This window comes from Hemiscyllium ocellatum, chromosome 3 (genome assembly GCF_020745735.1).
Source record: "Hemiscyllium ocellatum isolate sHemOce1 chromosome 3, sHemOce1.pat.X.cur, whole genome shotgun sequence".
In the NCBI taxonomy this organism is placed as follows: domain Eukaryota; kingdom Metazoa; phylum Chordata; class Chondrichthyes; order Orectolobiformes; family Hemiscylliidae; genus Hemiscyllium; species Hemiscyllium ocellatum.
In genome coordinates, this window is record NC_083403.1 from 23,703,510 (window position 1) to 23,721,979 (window position 18,470).

General features: G+C 39.5%; 1 protein-coding gene across 7 annotated transcripts in view; it reads right to left on the reverse strand.

Annotated features, from left to right (window-relative positions):
• The window catches only part of babam2 (BRISC and BRCA1 A complex member 2), a 205,386-nt gene that overhangs the window by 173,974 nt on the left and 12,942 nt on the right, over positions 1-18,470 (reverse strand). For all 7 annotated transcript variants that reach the window (XM_060856095.1, XM_060856110.1, XM_060856080.1 and 4 more), the window contains exon 4: positions 1,728-1,822. In XM_060856095.1, the coding sequence (XP_060712078.1) occupies positions 1,728-1,822 (95 nt within the window). The remainder of the gene's footprint in view (positions 1-1,727; positions 1,823-18,470) is intronic.

The window sequence follows — 18,470 nt, forward strand, 5'->3', positions numbered from 1 at the left end:
CTTTCTTTGCACCTTCTCTGTAGCTGTAACATGATATTCTTCATTCTGTTCTATTACTCAAATGTACTTATGTATGATATGATGTGCCTGGGTAGCATGCAAAACAACACTTTTCACTGCATCACGGTATATGTGACAATAATAAAATAAAATCACTGACTAGTATTAACACTGATGCAAACCTGAGATCACTAACTCGAGATCCTACTTTTCAACTGACTTCCTAACACTGACATTCTGCTTTTAGCAAGTCACCTTTTTGTTTTAAACCTATGTCGTTTGTGCCAATGTGCACCACAACCACTGACTGTTCACCTTCCCCTCCAGAAAGGCTGTAGCTGCCTTGGGACATCCTTGACTCTGGAATCAGGGAGGCAGCATACCATCCTGGAATTTCATTTGTGGCTACTGAAATGCATGCCTATTTCTTTTAATTGAATCCTCTATAACTATTGCATGCCCACTTTTCTTAAAAGCTTCTCCCCAACTACAGTGTAACAAATTTGGCTGTTGCTGCTTCATCCTCCCCCACATGAGAGGGTCAGTCATTTCAGTAGGATCCAAAGTGATAGAGCTGTTTTGCAGGGGAATAGTCACAGGAGACTCCTGCATTACCTGCCTATTCCTTTTCTCTTGCTGACAGTCATCCATCCCCTTCCTGCCTGTGGAGTATTAGCCTGGGGTGTGCACATCTTTCAATACGTGCTATCCATTATACTCTCCACCTTGCCGATTTTCCAGAGCATCCCCAGCCATTGCTCCAGCTCCAAACCCATGGCTTCCAGGAGTTCAGCTGGAGTCACTTCCTGCACACAGGCTGGTCTGTGGCACTGGAAAATGTTCCCAGCTTCTTACACAGAGCAGGAAAAGCATACAATGGCTTTTAGCTCTCCTAGCAGGATTCATCACCTTCAAAAACAAAATCAACTTTTTGGAAGATGCTTAATATTAAATAATACCAATAACTCTAGGGTTCTTATTCCCTGGTCCTTGTGACAAAAGAATAAGAGTCCTTACAAACTATAAACTACAAAAAAGAAAGGCAAAAAGCACATCTTCCCTCTGCACCAAATTTTCAGAAACACGCACTCACTCTGGCCATTTCTCACTCAGGATGTGCTCTCCCCCAACCACTCTCACAAAAGCTTACTGCTCAACATTAACTTGCTGTCACTGGATTACTAGCCTAGTGACGTGATCACTACAGCATTACTTGAGCTGCAATTCAATTAACAAGTTTTACTTTAGACATAACTAATCGAAGCAAAAGCAGAATCTTTCATAGGAGGCAAAAACTAGAACAGAAATTGCTACAAAAGCACAATAGCACTGGCAGCATCTGTGGAGAGAAATAAGAATTATGTTTCGGGTCCAGTTACCCTTCTTCAAATTTTTCATGGAGGTACACAGAATGAAAATGTAGGCAAACCTAGTATTACTTTGTCAAACCATGTTGGTACGCAGACATTGATTAATAAAGTTACATATGACAGAATGGAGAAAAGCTCCTTTAAAACATACTTTCTCACATACAAGAAATTCTGCATTAAAATTGCAAAATCATACAGTTTTAAATGGTAATAGATTTCATACGTACTGGCATAATTTCAAATAAGGATCACATGGAAGCATCAAGGTTCTGCTGATGTCAGCTTATTCAGTCGATATTCCAAATCTATTGTGCTATAAGCAAGATTCAGTTCATTATAATTTTAAATCAAACTCACATGCAGCATTGTGGGTTCAGGCAGAAAATCCACATCTTCTCCAAAGATGAAATCTGGAGGCAGATCTGGGTAGTGACAGTTGAAAATAATGTCCCCTTGACAAACAACCAAAAGCCACAATTTATCATTAGTATTCATGATTGATACATTCAAATAATCATTGCTAAATCACAACACACAAATAATTTGCAGTTAACTCTGAATAATTACTTCCACTAAAGCAAAACACGCTTTGTTAGATTGGCTAGTTTTAAAAAATTGCTTTTTCTTAATGAGCTCCCTGCTCTCTTCAAAATGTCAAAACTCCACAATTAACAATGAATATTTCTCCTCCGTGTTTACCTTGAAGGAAGACGTGAAAACTTGGGAAAGTTAATGGTGATATCTTGGGACGGTCCATATCATAGTAGAGGTGGTGCTGGATGTATTAGAATGTATGAAAATGGCTAAAATTCCTAGTCCTGACCAGATATATCTAAGAGTTTAGATTAGAGTGGTGCTGGAAAAGCATAGCAGTTCAGGCAGCAGCCGAGGAGCAGTAAAATCTGCAGTCATTGTTTTTACCCAGATATATCTAAGAACCCATCAAAAGGCTAGTGAAGAAACTGCGGGGGCCCTGGCTGATACATTTATATCATCGTTAGCCACAGGTAAGGTTCTGGGAGACCGGAGGAAAGCGAATGTTGTGCCCTTATTCAAGATAGGCTGCAAAGAAAAACTTAGGAACTATAGACAAGTAGAATTTAACTCTGTGGTTGGCAAGTTACTTGAGAAGGTTCTGAGGGATAAGATATACATGCATTTGAAAAGACATGGTTTGATTAAGAGTAATCAGCATGACTGTGTGTGGAGGATCATGCCTCACAAATTTGTTCAAGTTCTTTGATGAAGTGACCAGGAACATTAATGAGGGTAGGGCAGTACACACAGTATATATGAATTTCAGTAAGGTCTTTGATAAGGTTCCACATGGTATGCTGCTCTGGAAGATTAGATTACATGGAAACCAGGGGGAGTTGGCAAATTGGGTACACAATTGGCTTGATGGTAGGAAGCAGGAGGTAATAGTGGAAGGATGCTTATTGGACTAGAGGCATGTGACTACTGATGTGCCTCAGGGGTTGCTGCTAGACCCAATGCTGTTTGTTATGTCTATCAATAATTTGGATGAGAGCGTACAAGGCATGATTAGTAAGTTTGCAGATGACACTAAAATAGGCAGTATCACAGAGCGAAAAAAAAAGTTTCAGAAATTACAGCAGGATCTTGATCAACTGGGCTGAGAAATGACAAATTTAGTTTAATACAAATAAATGTGACGTCTTGCATTTTGGAAAGTCAAATCAAGATAGGAGTTTCATGGTGAATGGTAGGGCTGTAAGGAGTGTAATCCTTCCTGTAGTGACGTGATCAGAACAGTACTCTAACCAAAATTCAGAGTCATGGATATTAGCCGTTTTCCTGTTGTGTTGCTCATGGATAGTCAAATGATATAATATTGTATCAGAAAAGAAAATAATAAAATTGAAATAAAGCAAATATAGGACACATTTTGAAAGATTTTAAAACAGACAGCAAAAGAAAATCTATTTTTTTCCCCCAATATTACTACCCTATAGTGATTCAAATCCTACAAAAAAAAATCCATATCAAATCTTTACATTTGATTGAACTGCTTCTCCTCAGTTACATCCTGTGAACAGTTAGGTCTCCTGACAAGATTACTCGCACAGCAAAAAGTTCAGATTTTCTTGATTCATAGAATCCGTACACAGTGTGGAAGCAAGCCATTTGGCCTATTGAATCCATACCGAACTTCCGAAGAGCATCCACCCAGACCCTCTGGCGCTGTGAGGCAGCAGTGCTAACCACTGAACCATCTTGCCGCTAACTTCCAATAAGTAATTTACTAATTTTTAATCAAACACTCCAAGTCTGGAAACTTCACAATCTGAATCTTTACATGGAAGTAAATGAATTTGACCTGAACTCTTCGAGAATAGAATTTTACTTTTGACCCTAGGTGTTGCAATCCAAACCTGCACTAAACGCTTCAATCTCGGAGTTTTTCCCTCAGCCAAACCCAATCCTATATTATTCTAAACCAAAAGAAAGTTAATACCTATATAAATCCCACAATATCAACACTCTTCCATTAGCACTCCAGGGGTTTGCAGATACCATCTCTGAGTCACCCAATGGATTACATTAGTATTCTCAAAAAGACTCTGACCTTGATTTCCTTTTTTTAAGGAAACCCTTTACAAAAAGCAATCAACACCCAGATCCCACTGATTTGAAATCCAAACTCTCAGAAATACGTTATATTTCATCATACAATACATAATTGCCACTCCCAATTTTGATGGATATCTGCCAACAATCCCGCCCCAACTCAACATTGCTTCTAATCCCATTCCCAACCTACAAGGCCACCTTTTCCATCAATACCAAGTCCAACGGCTTCCTTAAATCCTATATTGTAAATCTTGATTGAGTTTTTTTGAGGACGTAATTAACAAGATAGACGAGGGAGAGAGGTAGACATTGGCTACATGAACTTTAGTAAGGCCTTTGACAAGGTTCTTCATGGTAGACTGGTTAGTAAAGTTGGATCAAATGGGATCTAGGGAGAGCTAGCCAATTGGTACAGAACTGGCTTTAATGGTAGGAGACAGAGGGTGGTGGGAGAGGATTGTTTTTTAGACTGGAGGCCTGAGACCTGTGATGCTCCGCAGGGAGCGGTGCTGGGTCCACTGTTGTTTGTCATTTATATAAATGATTTTAATGAGAACATAGGAAACATGGTTAATAAGTTTGCAGATGACACCAAAAGTGGTGGTACAGTGGACACTGAATAATGTTATCTGAGAGTACAATGGAATCTTGATCAGCTGGGCCAGTGGGCTGAGGAGCTACAGATAAGAGTTGAATTTTGATAAATACAAGGTATTGCATTTTGATAAGACAAACAAGGGCAGGACTTGTACAGTTATTGGTAGGGCCCTTGGGAATGCTGTTAAAAAGAGGTGTAGGGATTCAGGTACATAGTTCCAATGAAAGTGACACCATAGGTTGACAGGGTCATGAAGGTGGAATTTGTACGTTTGTACGTTTGTCTTCATTGGTCAGAGATTAAAGTATAGGAGTTGGGACGTCATGTCGTGGCTGTAGAGGACATGGGTGAAACCACTTTTGGAGGCTGGAGTATAGTTCTAGTCACCCTGCTATAGGAAGGATAGCATTAAATTGGAAATTGTAAATCTTATCTGCACAAGGGTGTTACTGGGACTAGAGGATTTGAGTTATAATGATAGGCTGGATAGTTTGGGACTTTTTTGCCTGAAGCATAGGAGGTTGAGGGGTGACCTGAAAAGCAGATTATAAAATCATGACAGGTAAACAGCAAATGTCTTCTCCCTCGGATAGGGGAATTCAAATCTAGACTGCATAGATTTAAGGTGAGAGGGGAAAGATTTAAAGGGTCCTAATAGACGAAGTTTTCACACAGAGGGTGGTGTGTACATGGAATAAACTGCCAGAGGAATTAGTAGATGCAGGTACAGTTACAACACTTAAAAGACATTTGGACATGAACAGGAAAGGTTTAGAGGGACATGGGCCAAACGTGGGCAAATGGGAGTGGTTTAGTTTGGGAAACCTGATCGGCATGGACGATTTAGACTGAAGGTCTGTCTCTATGCTGTTTGACTCAATGATTCCTTAATGCCCAATACCTCTCTGCCTATAATAAAAAGGCCGGCGAAGATTTTTTTGCAATGTTCCCTTTTAAAAAAAATCTACATAATTGCTATTAAGATGTAACTTAATTAGGGTTTTGTTTTCTGAAGTCTATCTTTCTGCTCGAATTAGTCCATGTTGAGAAAATATATTTTGATGCACAAAATATTCTCAACTGCTCATATTGCAGCAAAACAAAATGTTCCAAAATAAAATACAAGAATAAAAGGCATCTTTCCTTTCCAAACATCAATTCATGCTATTGTACATATTCTGTATGTATGGGTTTTCTGAGAAGCAATGAATTAACCCAAATTTGTTTTGATTACTTCCCAGGTTTTAAGCAGCAGCGCAATGGGACAATAAAACCTCACGAAAATCACATTCTGTAGAAAGGTAACTGGATTTGAAACATTAACTCTGCTTCTCTCTCCATAGATGCTGCCAGATCTGCTGAATTTCTCCAGCAATTCTGTTTTTGGTTCTTGTTTCCTTGCTGCCTCACCAATCTACCTCAGACCCCATTCATCATGGCCTTCTTGCCTAGTCTCACCCCTTTAATCAACCTTATGACTTAGGTCTGGAGGCAGTCTGAACAGTGGCCACCATTGCTGTCTAGAGTGCGGGTGGGCATTTGATCGACCAGGAACTCTCAATTGCAGGACTTATGGTCAAAGTGTTTGTGGAATTCTCATCTTAATTCAACAGTAGCTGTTGGATGAGCAATCAAGGTGGGGTGCTGTTACTACTAATCCGGAGACATAAGTTAATGTTCTGGGGATACAAGTTCAAATCCCGACTCGGCAGATGGTGGAAATTCAATTCCATTCATTAGTAAGACTCTGGAGTTAAAAATTAATCTGTGTTGTGGCAACTATGAAACTACTGTTGATTGTCATAAAGACTCAAGTGGCTTATTAAGGTCTTTTAGGGAAGAAGGAAATCTGCCACCCTTAACTGGTTTGATCTGTATTCAATCCAGATGCACAGTAAAGTGGTTGTCTCTTAACTACCTGCTGAAACTCAATTCAACCTCATTTAGGGATGGGCAACAAATACCAGCCTTGACAGTTATGCCCAGATTTATGAGAAAATATTAAAAATAAACAATCTAGCTTATGACAAAAAGGAGGAAACCACAGATAGATCCTTGGAAGATTCCAGAGGGTATCATGGTAAGCATTGCCATTGATAGACTTGCTCCAGCTAAGATAAGATTGATATAAGTGTAATAGTAAGGGAAGTCATACTGAGTTGGACAATGAAGAAATTCTGGAGAAGGGCTGTGTTACCAGATCCAAAATAGCCTGATTGTTCATTGGATCCACAACATATTGTTCTAAGAAACTGTCCTGAATGCACTGTACAAATTATTCCTGTAGTTACTCATATCAATTTGATTTTCCCAATTTACACAAGATTGAAGTCATCCATGATTAATGCACTTTTTGTTAATCCAAAGAACATGCCTTTATTAGCTCCTGATTTATTCTCTGTCTCACAGATTGTTAGGGATCCTATTGACTCCTCCCAGTGTCTTCTCCCACTTACATTTGTTTACCTCTGACTATAAGGATACAACATTCTCCAATCTAAAATTATTTCTTGCTATCACACTTATTCTATTGCTTTGCTACCACCCTTCCTGTTTGAAATTACATACCCCGAATATTTAGTTCCCAATTTGATTTCCTTGTAATTATGTCTCTATAATGGCTCTAATATACTATTAACCTCCATTTGTTGATTTACTTTATATCCTAAAGAAAGAACTATTACATTTTTCCTTTTTACTATTTTCCCCCTTTGACCTGTGCTTTTTTTAAACAATATTGACAAACTCTGTCCTTTGCTGTCACAGCATATAAAATACAGATAATGCACAATCAAATCAAAATTACCACTTGGTAAGGTGGATAATCAGCAAGAGAATCAATGGTTATGGAGATAAATCAGGAAAACAGAATTGAGGATTATCATCAGTCATAATCTTACTGAATGGTTGAGCAGACTAGATGGGCTGAATGGTCGAGCAGACTAGATGGGCTGAATGGTCTACTTTTGCTCTTATGTCTTACAGTTTTACACAATCTTGTGTAAATTGGGAAAATCAAATTGATATCAGTAGCTACAAGAATAATTTGTTAATTATTATACACAATTAAATTGATCTGAAATCAAAGCATATAGGCTGACATTCATCATGAGCAACTGGTATGCTACAAAACACAAGTGAGTCAAACGTGGATCAAATGACCCTAAGTGCCAAGAAAACAAATTCAACCATTGTGTCAGATGGAACTTGTGATAAGACATGCAGTGGTTTGATAGTCATATTCAGTTTTTAAACTATTTTTTGCATATAATCAATGTTTTAAACCTAATCTTCAAATTGATAGTATCTCATTATAAGCTGGTTTTTACTAGCTGCCTAATACCATACCACACTTTAGAAAATAGATAAATTAAGTAATCCTTTGACAATGGTGTCTTGTTACCAATTATGCAGTGACAGAATAGCTTCCAAAATTATTTGGTCTCAAACGGTTTCCAACTGACTACAAAATTTATTTGACAATCTCCTATAAACACAAACATTTTCTTGATTCAATTTGACATTTCACTACACTATTCAGAACAAATTGCTTTTAAAAATCATTCCAAAATACAGACTTTTTAAAAACTTTACTGTGCAAACAATATTCAACCCATGTGGACTTCTGCTGACTTCAGTATGTGAGTTATTCACCATCTGATTTCATGGGAGCAACTTTGGTGATAGCAAGATCAATTGCTTACTTATAGGAAAATAGGAACACAGGAGGAGGTGGCCATTCAGCCTATTGAGCAGCTGGGATTTAATATGAACATGAATAACTAAACACTATTATACTTTTTATCCACACTATCCCATAAACACTGAGCTTAAAAACTGAGCTTCCACAGCCCTCAGGAGTAGATATTTCCAAAAATTCACCAGCCTGACAGCTGGATCCTATTGTGAGATGTTACGTTTTAGATTATCTTTACTAACTCACTCACCAGCTCACTATATTCATTAATACTGGGTTCCTGTTCATTCATTCATAATCATTTACTAATCTGTTATTTACTATCGCTGCTGCAAATGTGTTGCTGGTCAAAGCACAGCAGGTTAGGCAGCATCTCAGGAATATTTACTATAGCAGTTTCATTCATTCATAAATCCGTGGTTTTGTAGTCCATTTTAAATGTCATAAAATAGACCAAATTTAAAAAATTCTTTCTAATCAAAACAACCCTTTCAAACCCATAACTGCAATTTCACATCTTATTAGCTTTTGCTACAAGCAGTGTTTAGACTTAGCTACCTCCAAATAGGTGTCAATATTGTTAAAAAAAAATGCTACTCCCATTAAGTCTCCAAGAAACATTATAATATTAATCATGCTTACCAACCATCTCCTGCATCTGAATAGATTATGGAACACCAAACAGAGTAGATATCTTTTAACTGGGCCATTATCCCTTTAAGAAACTAACTGACAAAACAGGTTTCCATGAAATTGCACGAATGAATGAAATTCACACAGGCAAATAGTAAACACATTTACAGCCCAGCTGTGGTAATCAGTTAATATATTTTATTAAATACAGCTACAATTTCTAATTTATTTAGAGCATATAGGCCTAGTATTTTTGCTAACATTTACTACTTTAAAAGACAAAAGGACTAATACCTCTTAATTAAGCAAGCAGACCAGACAGAAACTCTTAATCCCATCAAAAGCAGCAGCAGCCAGCACTAAAACATAGAATATTTCAGTGCAGTACAGGCCCTTCAGCCCTCAATGTTGCATCGACCTGTGGAACCAATCTGAAGCCCATCTAACCTACACTATTCCATTTTTGTCCATATGACTTTCCAATGACCATTTAAATGCCCTTAAAGCTGGCGAGTCTACTACTGTTACAAACAGTGCGTTCCATGCCCCTGCAACTCTGAGTAAAGAAACTACTTCTGACATCTGTCCTATATCTATCACCCCTCAATTTAAACCTATGTCCGCTGCGCTAGCCATCGCCATTGGAGGAACAAAGGCTCTCACTGTCCAACCTATGTGACTCTCTGTTACTCTTATGTCTCAATTAAGTCACCTCTCACCCTTCTTCTCCCTAGCCTCAAGTCCCTCAGCCTTTCTTTACAGATTTTTTTTATATATAGAATCCCTACAGCATGGAAATAGGCCCATCAGCCCAACAAGGCCACACCGATCCTCCGAAGAGCACCCATTCAGATGCATTCCTCTACCCTAATATCCTATATTTATCCCTGACTAATGCATGTAACCCACACATCCATGAAGCACGTCTAATCCACCTAACCTGCATATGTTTGGACAGTGGGAGAAAACTGGAGCACCTAGAGGAAACCCACGCAGACACGGGGAGAATGTGCAAACTCCACAGACAGTTGTCAGAGGCTGGAATTGAACCTGGGTTCCTTGTGCTGTGAGGTGACAGTGTTAACAAAGTTCTTCCCTCCATCCCAGCTAACATCCTAGTAAATCTCCTCTGAACCCTTTCCAAAGTGTCCACATCCTTCCTAGAATGCAGTAACCAGAACTGTACGCAATGCTCCAAGCGTGGCCACATTAGAGTTTTGTACAGCTGCACCATGATTTCATGGTTCCGAAACTCAATCCCTCTACCAATAAAAGCTAACAAACCATATGCCTTCTTAACAACCCTATTAAACCTGGGTGGCAACTTTCAAGGATTTATGTACCTGGACACCGAGATCTCTCTGCTCATCTACACTATAAGAATCTTACCGTTAGCTCAGTACTCTACATTCCTGTTACTTGGCGCGCGTTTTAACCCATCTCCTGTCTCCCAGGTCAGAAGCCTCTCAAACCTTTGTGTACTATAGAATGAAACAACATAACACCATAAAAATGGAATTTTAATACATGAGAACTGTCGATAAAGGGGCTCTTATAAGAACAGTATTTCAGGATTCTATTACTACCTTGAACTTATGCTCTCCAGTCGCCGAATTAAAGAGGCCATTTTCACCACTCAGTGATTTCGGTCATTGTTTATGATCGTGTCGAATCCTGTTCAAATAATGTGTTGATTTTCATTGCTACAGGCAGTTTGGATCTCTTGACACAAGCAGAATTTCCTGCCCAACAGTCTTGGATAGGTCAAGTATACCTGCAGTTCCCAGTCATGGTTTAGTTAGATGACAAACCTTCAACACACGAGCTTGAAAAGACTACCGACTGCTTGCTTAACAAGTTGAAAAGCACCAGTGAGAATGGAATTCCAGTTAAGCATGGAAAATCTCATCTACTGCCACATTTTTCTTTACTCATATATGGAATGTGGGAACTGCTGGCAAGATCAGTTTTCATTCCCTGTACCTTTTTTTCCCCTTGAACTGACTGGCTCTTGAGGCCATTTTATCTGGCAGTTAAGAGTCAGTCAATCACATTGCTGTAGGCCTGGAGTCACAGGAAGGCCGGATCATGCTAATGAACCAGTTGAAACTTATGTAACACTTGAAAATGGTTGCATAGACATAAAAACAGCTTTTAATTGCAGATTCCATTAAATTCAAATTACACCTTCTGCCATGGTAATCAAACTCATATCTCCAAAACATTAGTTTAGGGCTCCCAATTTCTGATCCAGTGACATTTGTATTATGCTACCACTTCCCATCTTTTGGAATTATTTGCTCCATTTTACAGAATATGATTTGACACAAAAGTTATCACATTTTCCAAAAAATAGAACAAAAGAGATTGCATCTTGTTTCTTGCTGTGAATGGAAAGGCTGAGCGTATCCAGAAGCACACTTGATTTTCATTTTAGAAAAACAGAAGGGGCCACAATCTACTCCAGTTACAAGAAAAGCACAGGGAACATGCGCACCTTAATTTCATAAATTTTACTGAAACATTTGCCACCAGAAATTGTAGAACTCTTCAAGACTTTGGAGAAAATACCCCATCTATCAAAGCTTCTCATTCTTACCTGCTCCCTTCATGACAAGATACACTGAACTACGCAGTTTGATGACACCCTTTCTAACAGTTTAAAAGTGAAGAATGGAGTGAAACACGTTTTAACCTCCACATAGTTAGCTATTTTCGACTCCCGTGTACAAGAAACATGACATCAAATCTCCAGTATTAGTCACATTAAGGGGGAGCCAGTGATAGCCTTGTCAAATTTCACTTGACTATTAATCCAGAGGGGAGAGAGCATGGTGCTAGAAAAGCACAGCAGGTCAGGCAGCGTCTGGAGGAGCAGGAAAATTGACATTTCCGGCAAAAGCCCTTCGTCAGGAACTATTCCTGACGAAGGGCTTTTGCCCGAAACATAGATTTTCCTGCTCCTCAGAAACTGCCTGACCTGCTGTACTTTTCCAGCACCACACTCTCGACTCTATTCTCCAGCATCTGCAGTCCTCACTTTTGCCTATTAATCCAGAGGCCCAGGTAAAATTCTGTCCAACGATATTTGGAGGCAGAAAACCAGATGGTCAACAGTCAGCTTCAAGGGTGTTTGCAAGAGTGAAATGAACGCTCCAGATATCAACATTTGCTCCTGGTACAAATTAGATAATGGCAGAAGAAAATGGTGATATCACCTGAAAATAGGCATACATCACCCCAATGATCAGTGACTATAGCAACTTACAAGACCATCAAATGGTCTTCCAGAGTGAGTGACCGTTACACAAATTGCATTAACATTGAACAGGTGAATTAAGGCAAAGAGACTGAAGGCATGTGGGAACAGGGTGAGTAAATATAATTTGGACTATTTTCTCACGTGAATGGTAAATGTGGATCTTAATGGAGTTTCTCAATGCCTGTTTCAATCATAGAATCCCCAATGTGCAAGTAGGCTATTTGGCCCATCGAGTCCACACCGACCTTTCAAACAGCATCCTCCCAGACACACACCCCTACTCTATCCCTCTAACCATATATTTCTCATGGTTAATCCTCCTACCGTGCATAAATGTAACACTATGGGCAATTTATCATGGCTAATCCACCTAATCTGCAAACCTTTGGACGGTGTATTGTTGGTGGAGGTGGAGGAGGTGGGGGGTGGAGGGTCTGGTATCTGGAGCACCTGGAGGAAACCCATGCAGACACTGACAGAATGTACAAACTCCACACAGTCACCCAAAGGTGGAATTGAACCCAGGCCCCTAATGCTGTGAGGCAGCAGAGCCATCATGCAGGATCATATTATTGCTGTGAGCAATATAGCAAATGGTTCCGATTTTAATACATTCAATGAAGTCATTAGAATAAAAATCTGACTATTAATATTATGCTTTAACTCAATGAATAAGAAAATCACATTTCTTTTAGTGATTTGACACCTATCATTCAACCCCACACCTGTCCTTCAACACTTAACTTCTGTACAGTACAAATTCAACTGACTGCTTAAAGAAAAAAAACTGTAAGCCACAATTAGAACATTTTCTGAAAAAAATGTTTTTAAACAATTGAAGTCACAATCGATGCTCACGAATTGACCCTTTATGTATGTTATGTAGATGTTACTGGCTGCGTCAACACTTCTTACCCAGTCTCTTGAGGGAATGGTGGTGAGCTGCCTTCTTACACCACTGCAGCTTGTTGTCAATGAGGGAGTTCCAGAATTTTAAACCAAAAATGAAGATATATTTCCATGTTAGGGTGGTGTGTGGCTTGGAGGAGAACATGCATGTGGTGGTATTCCCATGTACCGGTTGCCTTTCTTCTTCTAATGATAGCGTCATGAGATTGGAGGGTGCTGTCTAAGGAACCTTGGTGACTTTCTGCAGTGCACTTTGCAGTTGGTACACACTGCTGCTACTGTCAGTGGTGGAGGGAATGGAAGTTTGAGGATATGGTGCTAATCAAGTTGGTTTCTTTCTCTTGGATGGTGGCAAGCTTAGAGTCATTGGAGCTGCAGTCATCCAGACAAGTGGAAGTATTCAATCACATTTTTTACTCACACCTTGTACCTGTTCTTTTTGCCACAAATGAACAGAGTGAGCATCAGATGGGAAAATGTTGCAAAATGCTTAGTTCTTACATGCAAAAAAGATTTACAAAGATATGCCAGGACTGGAGGGTTTGAGCTACTTAATATCAGAATCATCACAGAAACAGACCTGGAAATGATAAATGTCATACAGACTGGATTGGGGCTTGGAGTAGAGCTGGGAAGGCTGTTGTACTGGGGGCAAGACCACATGCGGAGGCCCTGCACTGAGCTAGTACAATGTAATGTCTATTTGAAATTTCCTACCTTACTTTAATGACAAACCTTTAATGTTATCCTATTTTTAAACTTTTTTTCTCAACTCTGTAAAGTAATGCAACTACTTTTATTTTTCTGATGTATGCAAGAATTGTACCTAGGTACTTGTACCTAAGATGTCACCATAAGAAAGCAAATATTGTAAAAGCTTTTCACTGTACTCCTACAATGGAGGACATGTGACAATAAAAGGCTATTCTACATTCTATTCTAAAATTAGGAAGGGTTTAAGACGAATATGGAGCAAGTGCTGGCAAATATGGGACTAGTCAGATTGGGATGTTTGGTTGGCGTGGACGTGTCAAACCAAAAAGAGTCTGCTTTTGTGTTGTATGACTCTATATAGCTCATCCAATTCAGAATTTGGTCAATAGTAACCCCAAAATATTGTTAATGTCACTTGAAATTCAATGGCAATGATTAGATTCTCTCTTGTTGGAGACTTCATTGCCTGGACTTTGCATGGCATGAATGTTACTTGCCACTTGTCATCCTATACCTGGTTATTGTTTTATCTCTTGCTGCATTAGGACGTGAACTCAAACTTTCTGAGGAGTCACAAATGGTGCTGAAAACTGCATAGCGAACACGCTAACTTCTGACCTTATAATGGTGCGAAGGTCATTGATGTCAACAGCTGAAGATGATTGAGCTTTAGACTCTACTCCTTAAGGGTTCATGTTGCAGTGGTAGTGTCCCAATCTCTGCACTAGGAGACTTGTATTCATGTCCCACCTTCCCCAGGGGTATGAAGTAACATCTCCGAACAGGTTGTTTAGTAAATGTTAACCCTAAGGATCGTCTGCAGAGATGTCCTGGAGCCGAGATGACTGACCTCTAACAATCGCAACTATTGAACTTTGTCCTGAGTACGATTCCAACTAGAGGAGAATTTCCCTGCTGATTCCTGTGGACACTAGTTTTGCTTGATCAATACTCGTTCAAATGCAGCATTGATGTCAAGGCAGTCACTTTCATCTCATTTCTGGAACTGAGCTTTTTTGACCATGTTTGAACCAATGTTGTAATAGGTCAGGTGCTGAGTGGCCCACTCAAACTAAGAGTGAGCAGATTATTGCTAAGCAAGTCCTGCTGACTCTTACTGTTACTTTGCTGATGATTAAGAGTGGACAGTGTGGTATTTCGCCAGGTTGGATTTATCTGGCTTTCTATGTACAGGACTTTCCTGGGCCATTTTCCAGATTGTTGGGTAGATGCCAGTGTGGAGCAACACAATAACAGCTTGGCTTGTAGTACAGCAAGTTCTGCAGTGCATGTCTTCTGTACTATTAGCTGAATGGTCAGGCTCAGCCCTTTGTAATATTTCGTGTCTCCAGCTGTTTCTTGATATCATACAGACTGAATCAAGTAAGCAGAAGACGGGCATTTATATGGAGAAGGAGACCAAGATCGACCATCCACTCAGCACTTCGGTCTGAAGTTTATTGAAAATACTTCAGCCTGGTCACTTGCATTCATGTAGGGCTCTTTTGCGAGGATGGGGATATTCGTAGACCACTGTCCTCCATGAGACTGTTGAATTGTCCACCACCACTGATGACTCACGTAACAGGACTGCAGTGTTTAGGTTAGATCTTTTGATTATGGAATCACTTATTCCTGTCTTTCACTTGCTCCTTATGCTGTCTGGCTTGCAAGTAGTCCTATTTTGTAGCTTCACCAAATTAACACCTAACTTTTAACTATGTCTGGTGCTGTTCCTGACATGCCCACCTGCACTTTGTTGAGCCAGGATTGTTCCTTCATCTTGACAGTAAGAGTAGTGGAAGACATGCTGGTCACAGATTATGTATGGCTACATTCTACTTCTGCTGTTGGTCCACAGTGCCTGATGAATGCCCAGTTTTAAGTTTCCATATCTGTTTGAAGTCTGTTTAGCAAAGTAATACTGCCACACAATATGCCAGGGTTGGAGGATTTGAGCTACAGGGAGAGGCTGAACAGGCTGGGACGGTTTTCCCCGGAGCGTCGGAGGCTGAGGGGTGACCTTATAGAGGTTTACAAAATTATGAGGGGCATGGATAGGATAAATAGATAAAGTCTTTTCCCTGGGGTTGGGGAGTGCAGAACTAGAGGGTATAGGTTTAGGGTGAGAGGGGAAAGATATAAAAGAGACCCAAGGGGCAACTTTTTCACGCAGAGGGTGGTATGTGTATGGAATGAGCTGCCAGAGGACGTGGTGGAGGCTGGTACAATTGCAACATTTAACAGGCATTTGGATATGAATAGGAAGGGTTTGGAGGGATATGGGCTGGGTGCTGGCAGGTGGGATACCTGGTCAGCATGGACAGATTGGACCGAAGGGTCTGTTTCCATGCTGTACATCTCTATGAATACAATGCAGGATTTCTTCAATCTCCTAACAAATCTATTGAGTTCTGGAGAAGTCATACCAGACTTGAAAAGAACTGTTTCCCTCTCCACAGACACTACCAGACTTGCTTATTTTTCTGGCATGCTTTGTGTTTGCTTCAGATTTCCACTGTATTTTGCTTTTATTTTACCAAATTTATCATATTGTACATTTTAAAATTGGGGTTTCTAAGCAACTCAGCGAACAAGCAGATTAGGTTACTTTTGCTTTAAATAATCAGGAGTCAAAGGACAATTTCACAGCATTCAAACCTCATGCATCCATGATTAAAATACTTTTTCAGAAAGATCTGCAAATTCACTTCCTGTACATTCAGGTGTATGGAGTGTAAAGTTTCAAAGAAATTAAACTGTTTTAAAAAGTGCATCAGACAACTATCTTATTAAATAGTTACAAAATGTTGGACTTCAAAACAAAGTTCAAACTGTTCGGAGCAATTTTGGATTTTGTGATCTTCATTTTTCAATTTTTGGCATTTATAAAAGCACCAAAACAAAGTCTAATTTACAAAATTGAGCAAATTATCAAAACTGTTCATCTTCTGTGATCCTAATTTAAATACAATTTAACTTCATTTCTAATATTAGAAGTCTTCAGGCTGTTTATTGTTGCATTGCTATACTGCAGCATGAATTCACACTGGTCCTCTCAATTCATTACGCTTGTCGAAGATCTCAATATCTGCTAATCTACCTGAAAGGTTTTAAAGAGTTGGAATTTATTAGTTTAATAACACTACAGGATGGAACAAATGCTGTTCTTTTACTCAACATTACAAATCAACTGTCTGGCCAACTGAGCTAACCAGCAACCCCCTTGGTTGTTGGTATCACTGTGCATCACACAAAAAATGGTAAAGTCACCATAGCCCCACCCTGATCATAGGGCTGCTCTCATTAGAGACAGATGACTGGTGGTGGTTCAACCTGAGGGTTACTATGCCTTGGGTGAGGGAAGAGTTTGAAATGAGAGTCAACTTTGCTAACCAGCAACCCCCTTCATGAAAATGTAGGAATTGAGCCCAGCTCTTGCCATTACTCTGCACTGCAGCTAGTTGTGCAGCCAACAATTGTCACACTGGCTGAGGTTACTACCTCCTTCTCAACCTCTCCCCTTGCCAGAGGCATAATGACCTCCAAATTAAATCACCAGTTCTGTCTGTTTGTCTCTCTCTCACACATGAGAGAGCAGCCCTATGCGGAGGTAAAATTGTAGCAACTTTACTTTTAGCCTTGTTCTTTTATACTTGGAGAGAAGTATTGTTGCACTTTCCCACCCTAGTCATTGTGTATTATTAAGTTTGCAAATAATAGTTGGCAATACAATCAGCAAACTTCAAAAAAATCTTAGACTAACCATATATATGGCAGATGCAAATGAATGCAGACATGTGCAAAAGGATGTATTCTGGAAGGGACAACATTAAAAGGCAATACAATCAATATTATGCTATTTGTTTGGGGGAACAAGTTAACATTTAACAATAAAGGAACCGGAGGATTCATATTCATCAACCTTTTCAGATGACAGAAAAAATTAAAAGGCAATTAAGTTTATGAATGTTTGACTTTAGTATACTTAAAGCAGGAAGCTTTATTTAAATTTTAAGCCAGGTAGGTTTACTAAGGCACAGTTCTGAGAAATGAACCACAGAATGGCTGTCAACTATTTTGTCAAGTTGAAACAGGCACAGTATGTGTACATGTTCTCTGTCTGCAAAGAACAGCGCCCTATATAGTGATTTATGAAGCTTCCAAAACATGCAAGCATGTCACACTGTGAGCCCTACTGACAAACCTAAATTGATGAACAGCATAGTTCTACGCACACACACTGGCTAACTTCTGTTAACTGACCCTTTCAAGGAATCACTTCTAAAATGTTCGACAATGATCTGATGAGGGTTAACTCCACTTTCTTGTCTGCTTCCCACAATCCCTGACTCATCATCTGCAGAATACAACTCTGTTTAACTCAATCATGATTATATCGAATGATCCTGTCTCCACTGTTCTGTGGAAGATCATTTCAAATACGCACGATTGTCAGTGAAGACATGCTTTCAGATCTGCGAGTTAAGTGGGAGACTACTTAAAATTGTGCTCCCTAATTCTACGGATCTCATATGATAGGAAATATCTGCTCAGCCACCCTGTCAAACCACCTTAGAATCTTAATTGCTTCGATAAAGTCACCTCTCACTTTTCTCACGAGAATGGGCTAACCTGCTCAAATCTTCCTCAAAATATAACCCCAGAATCAGCTGAGTTTCCTTTCTCTGA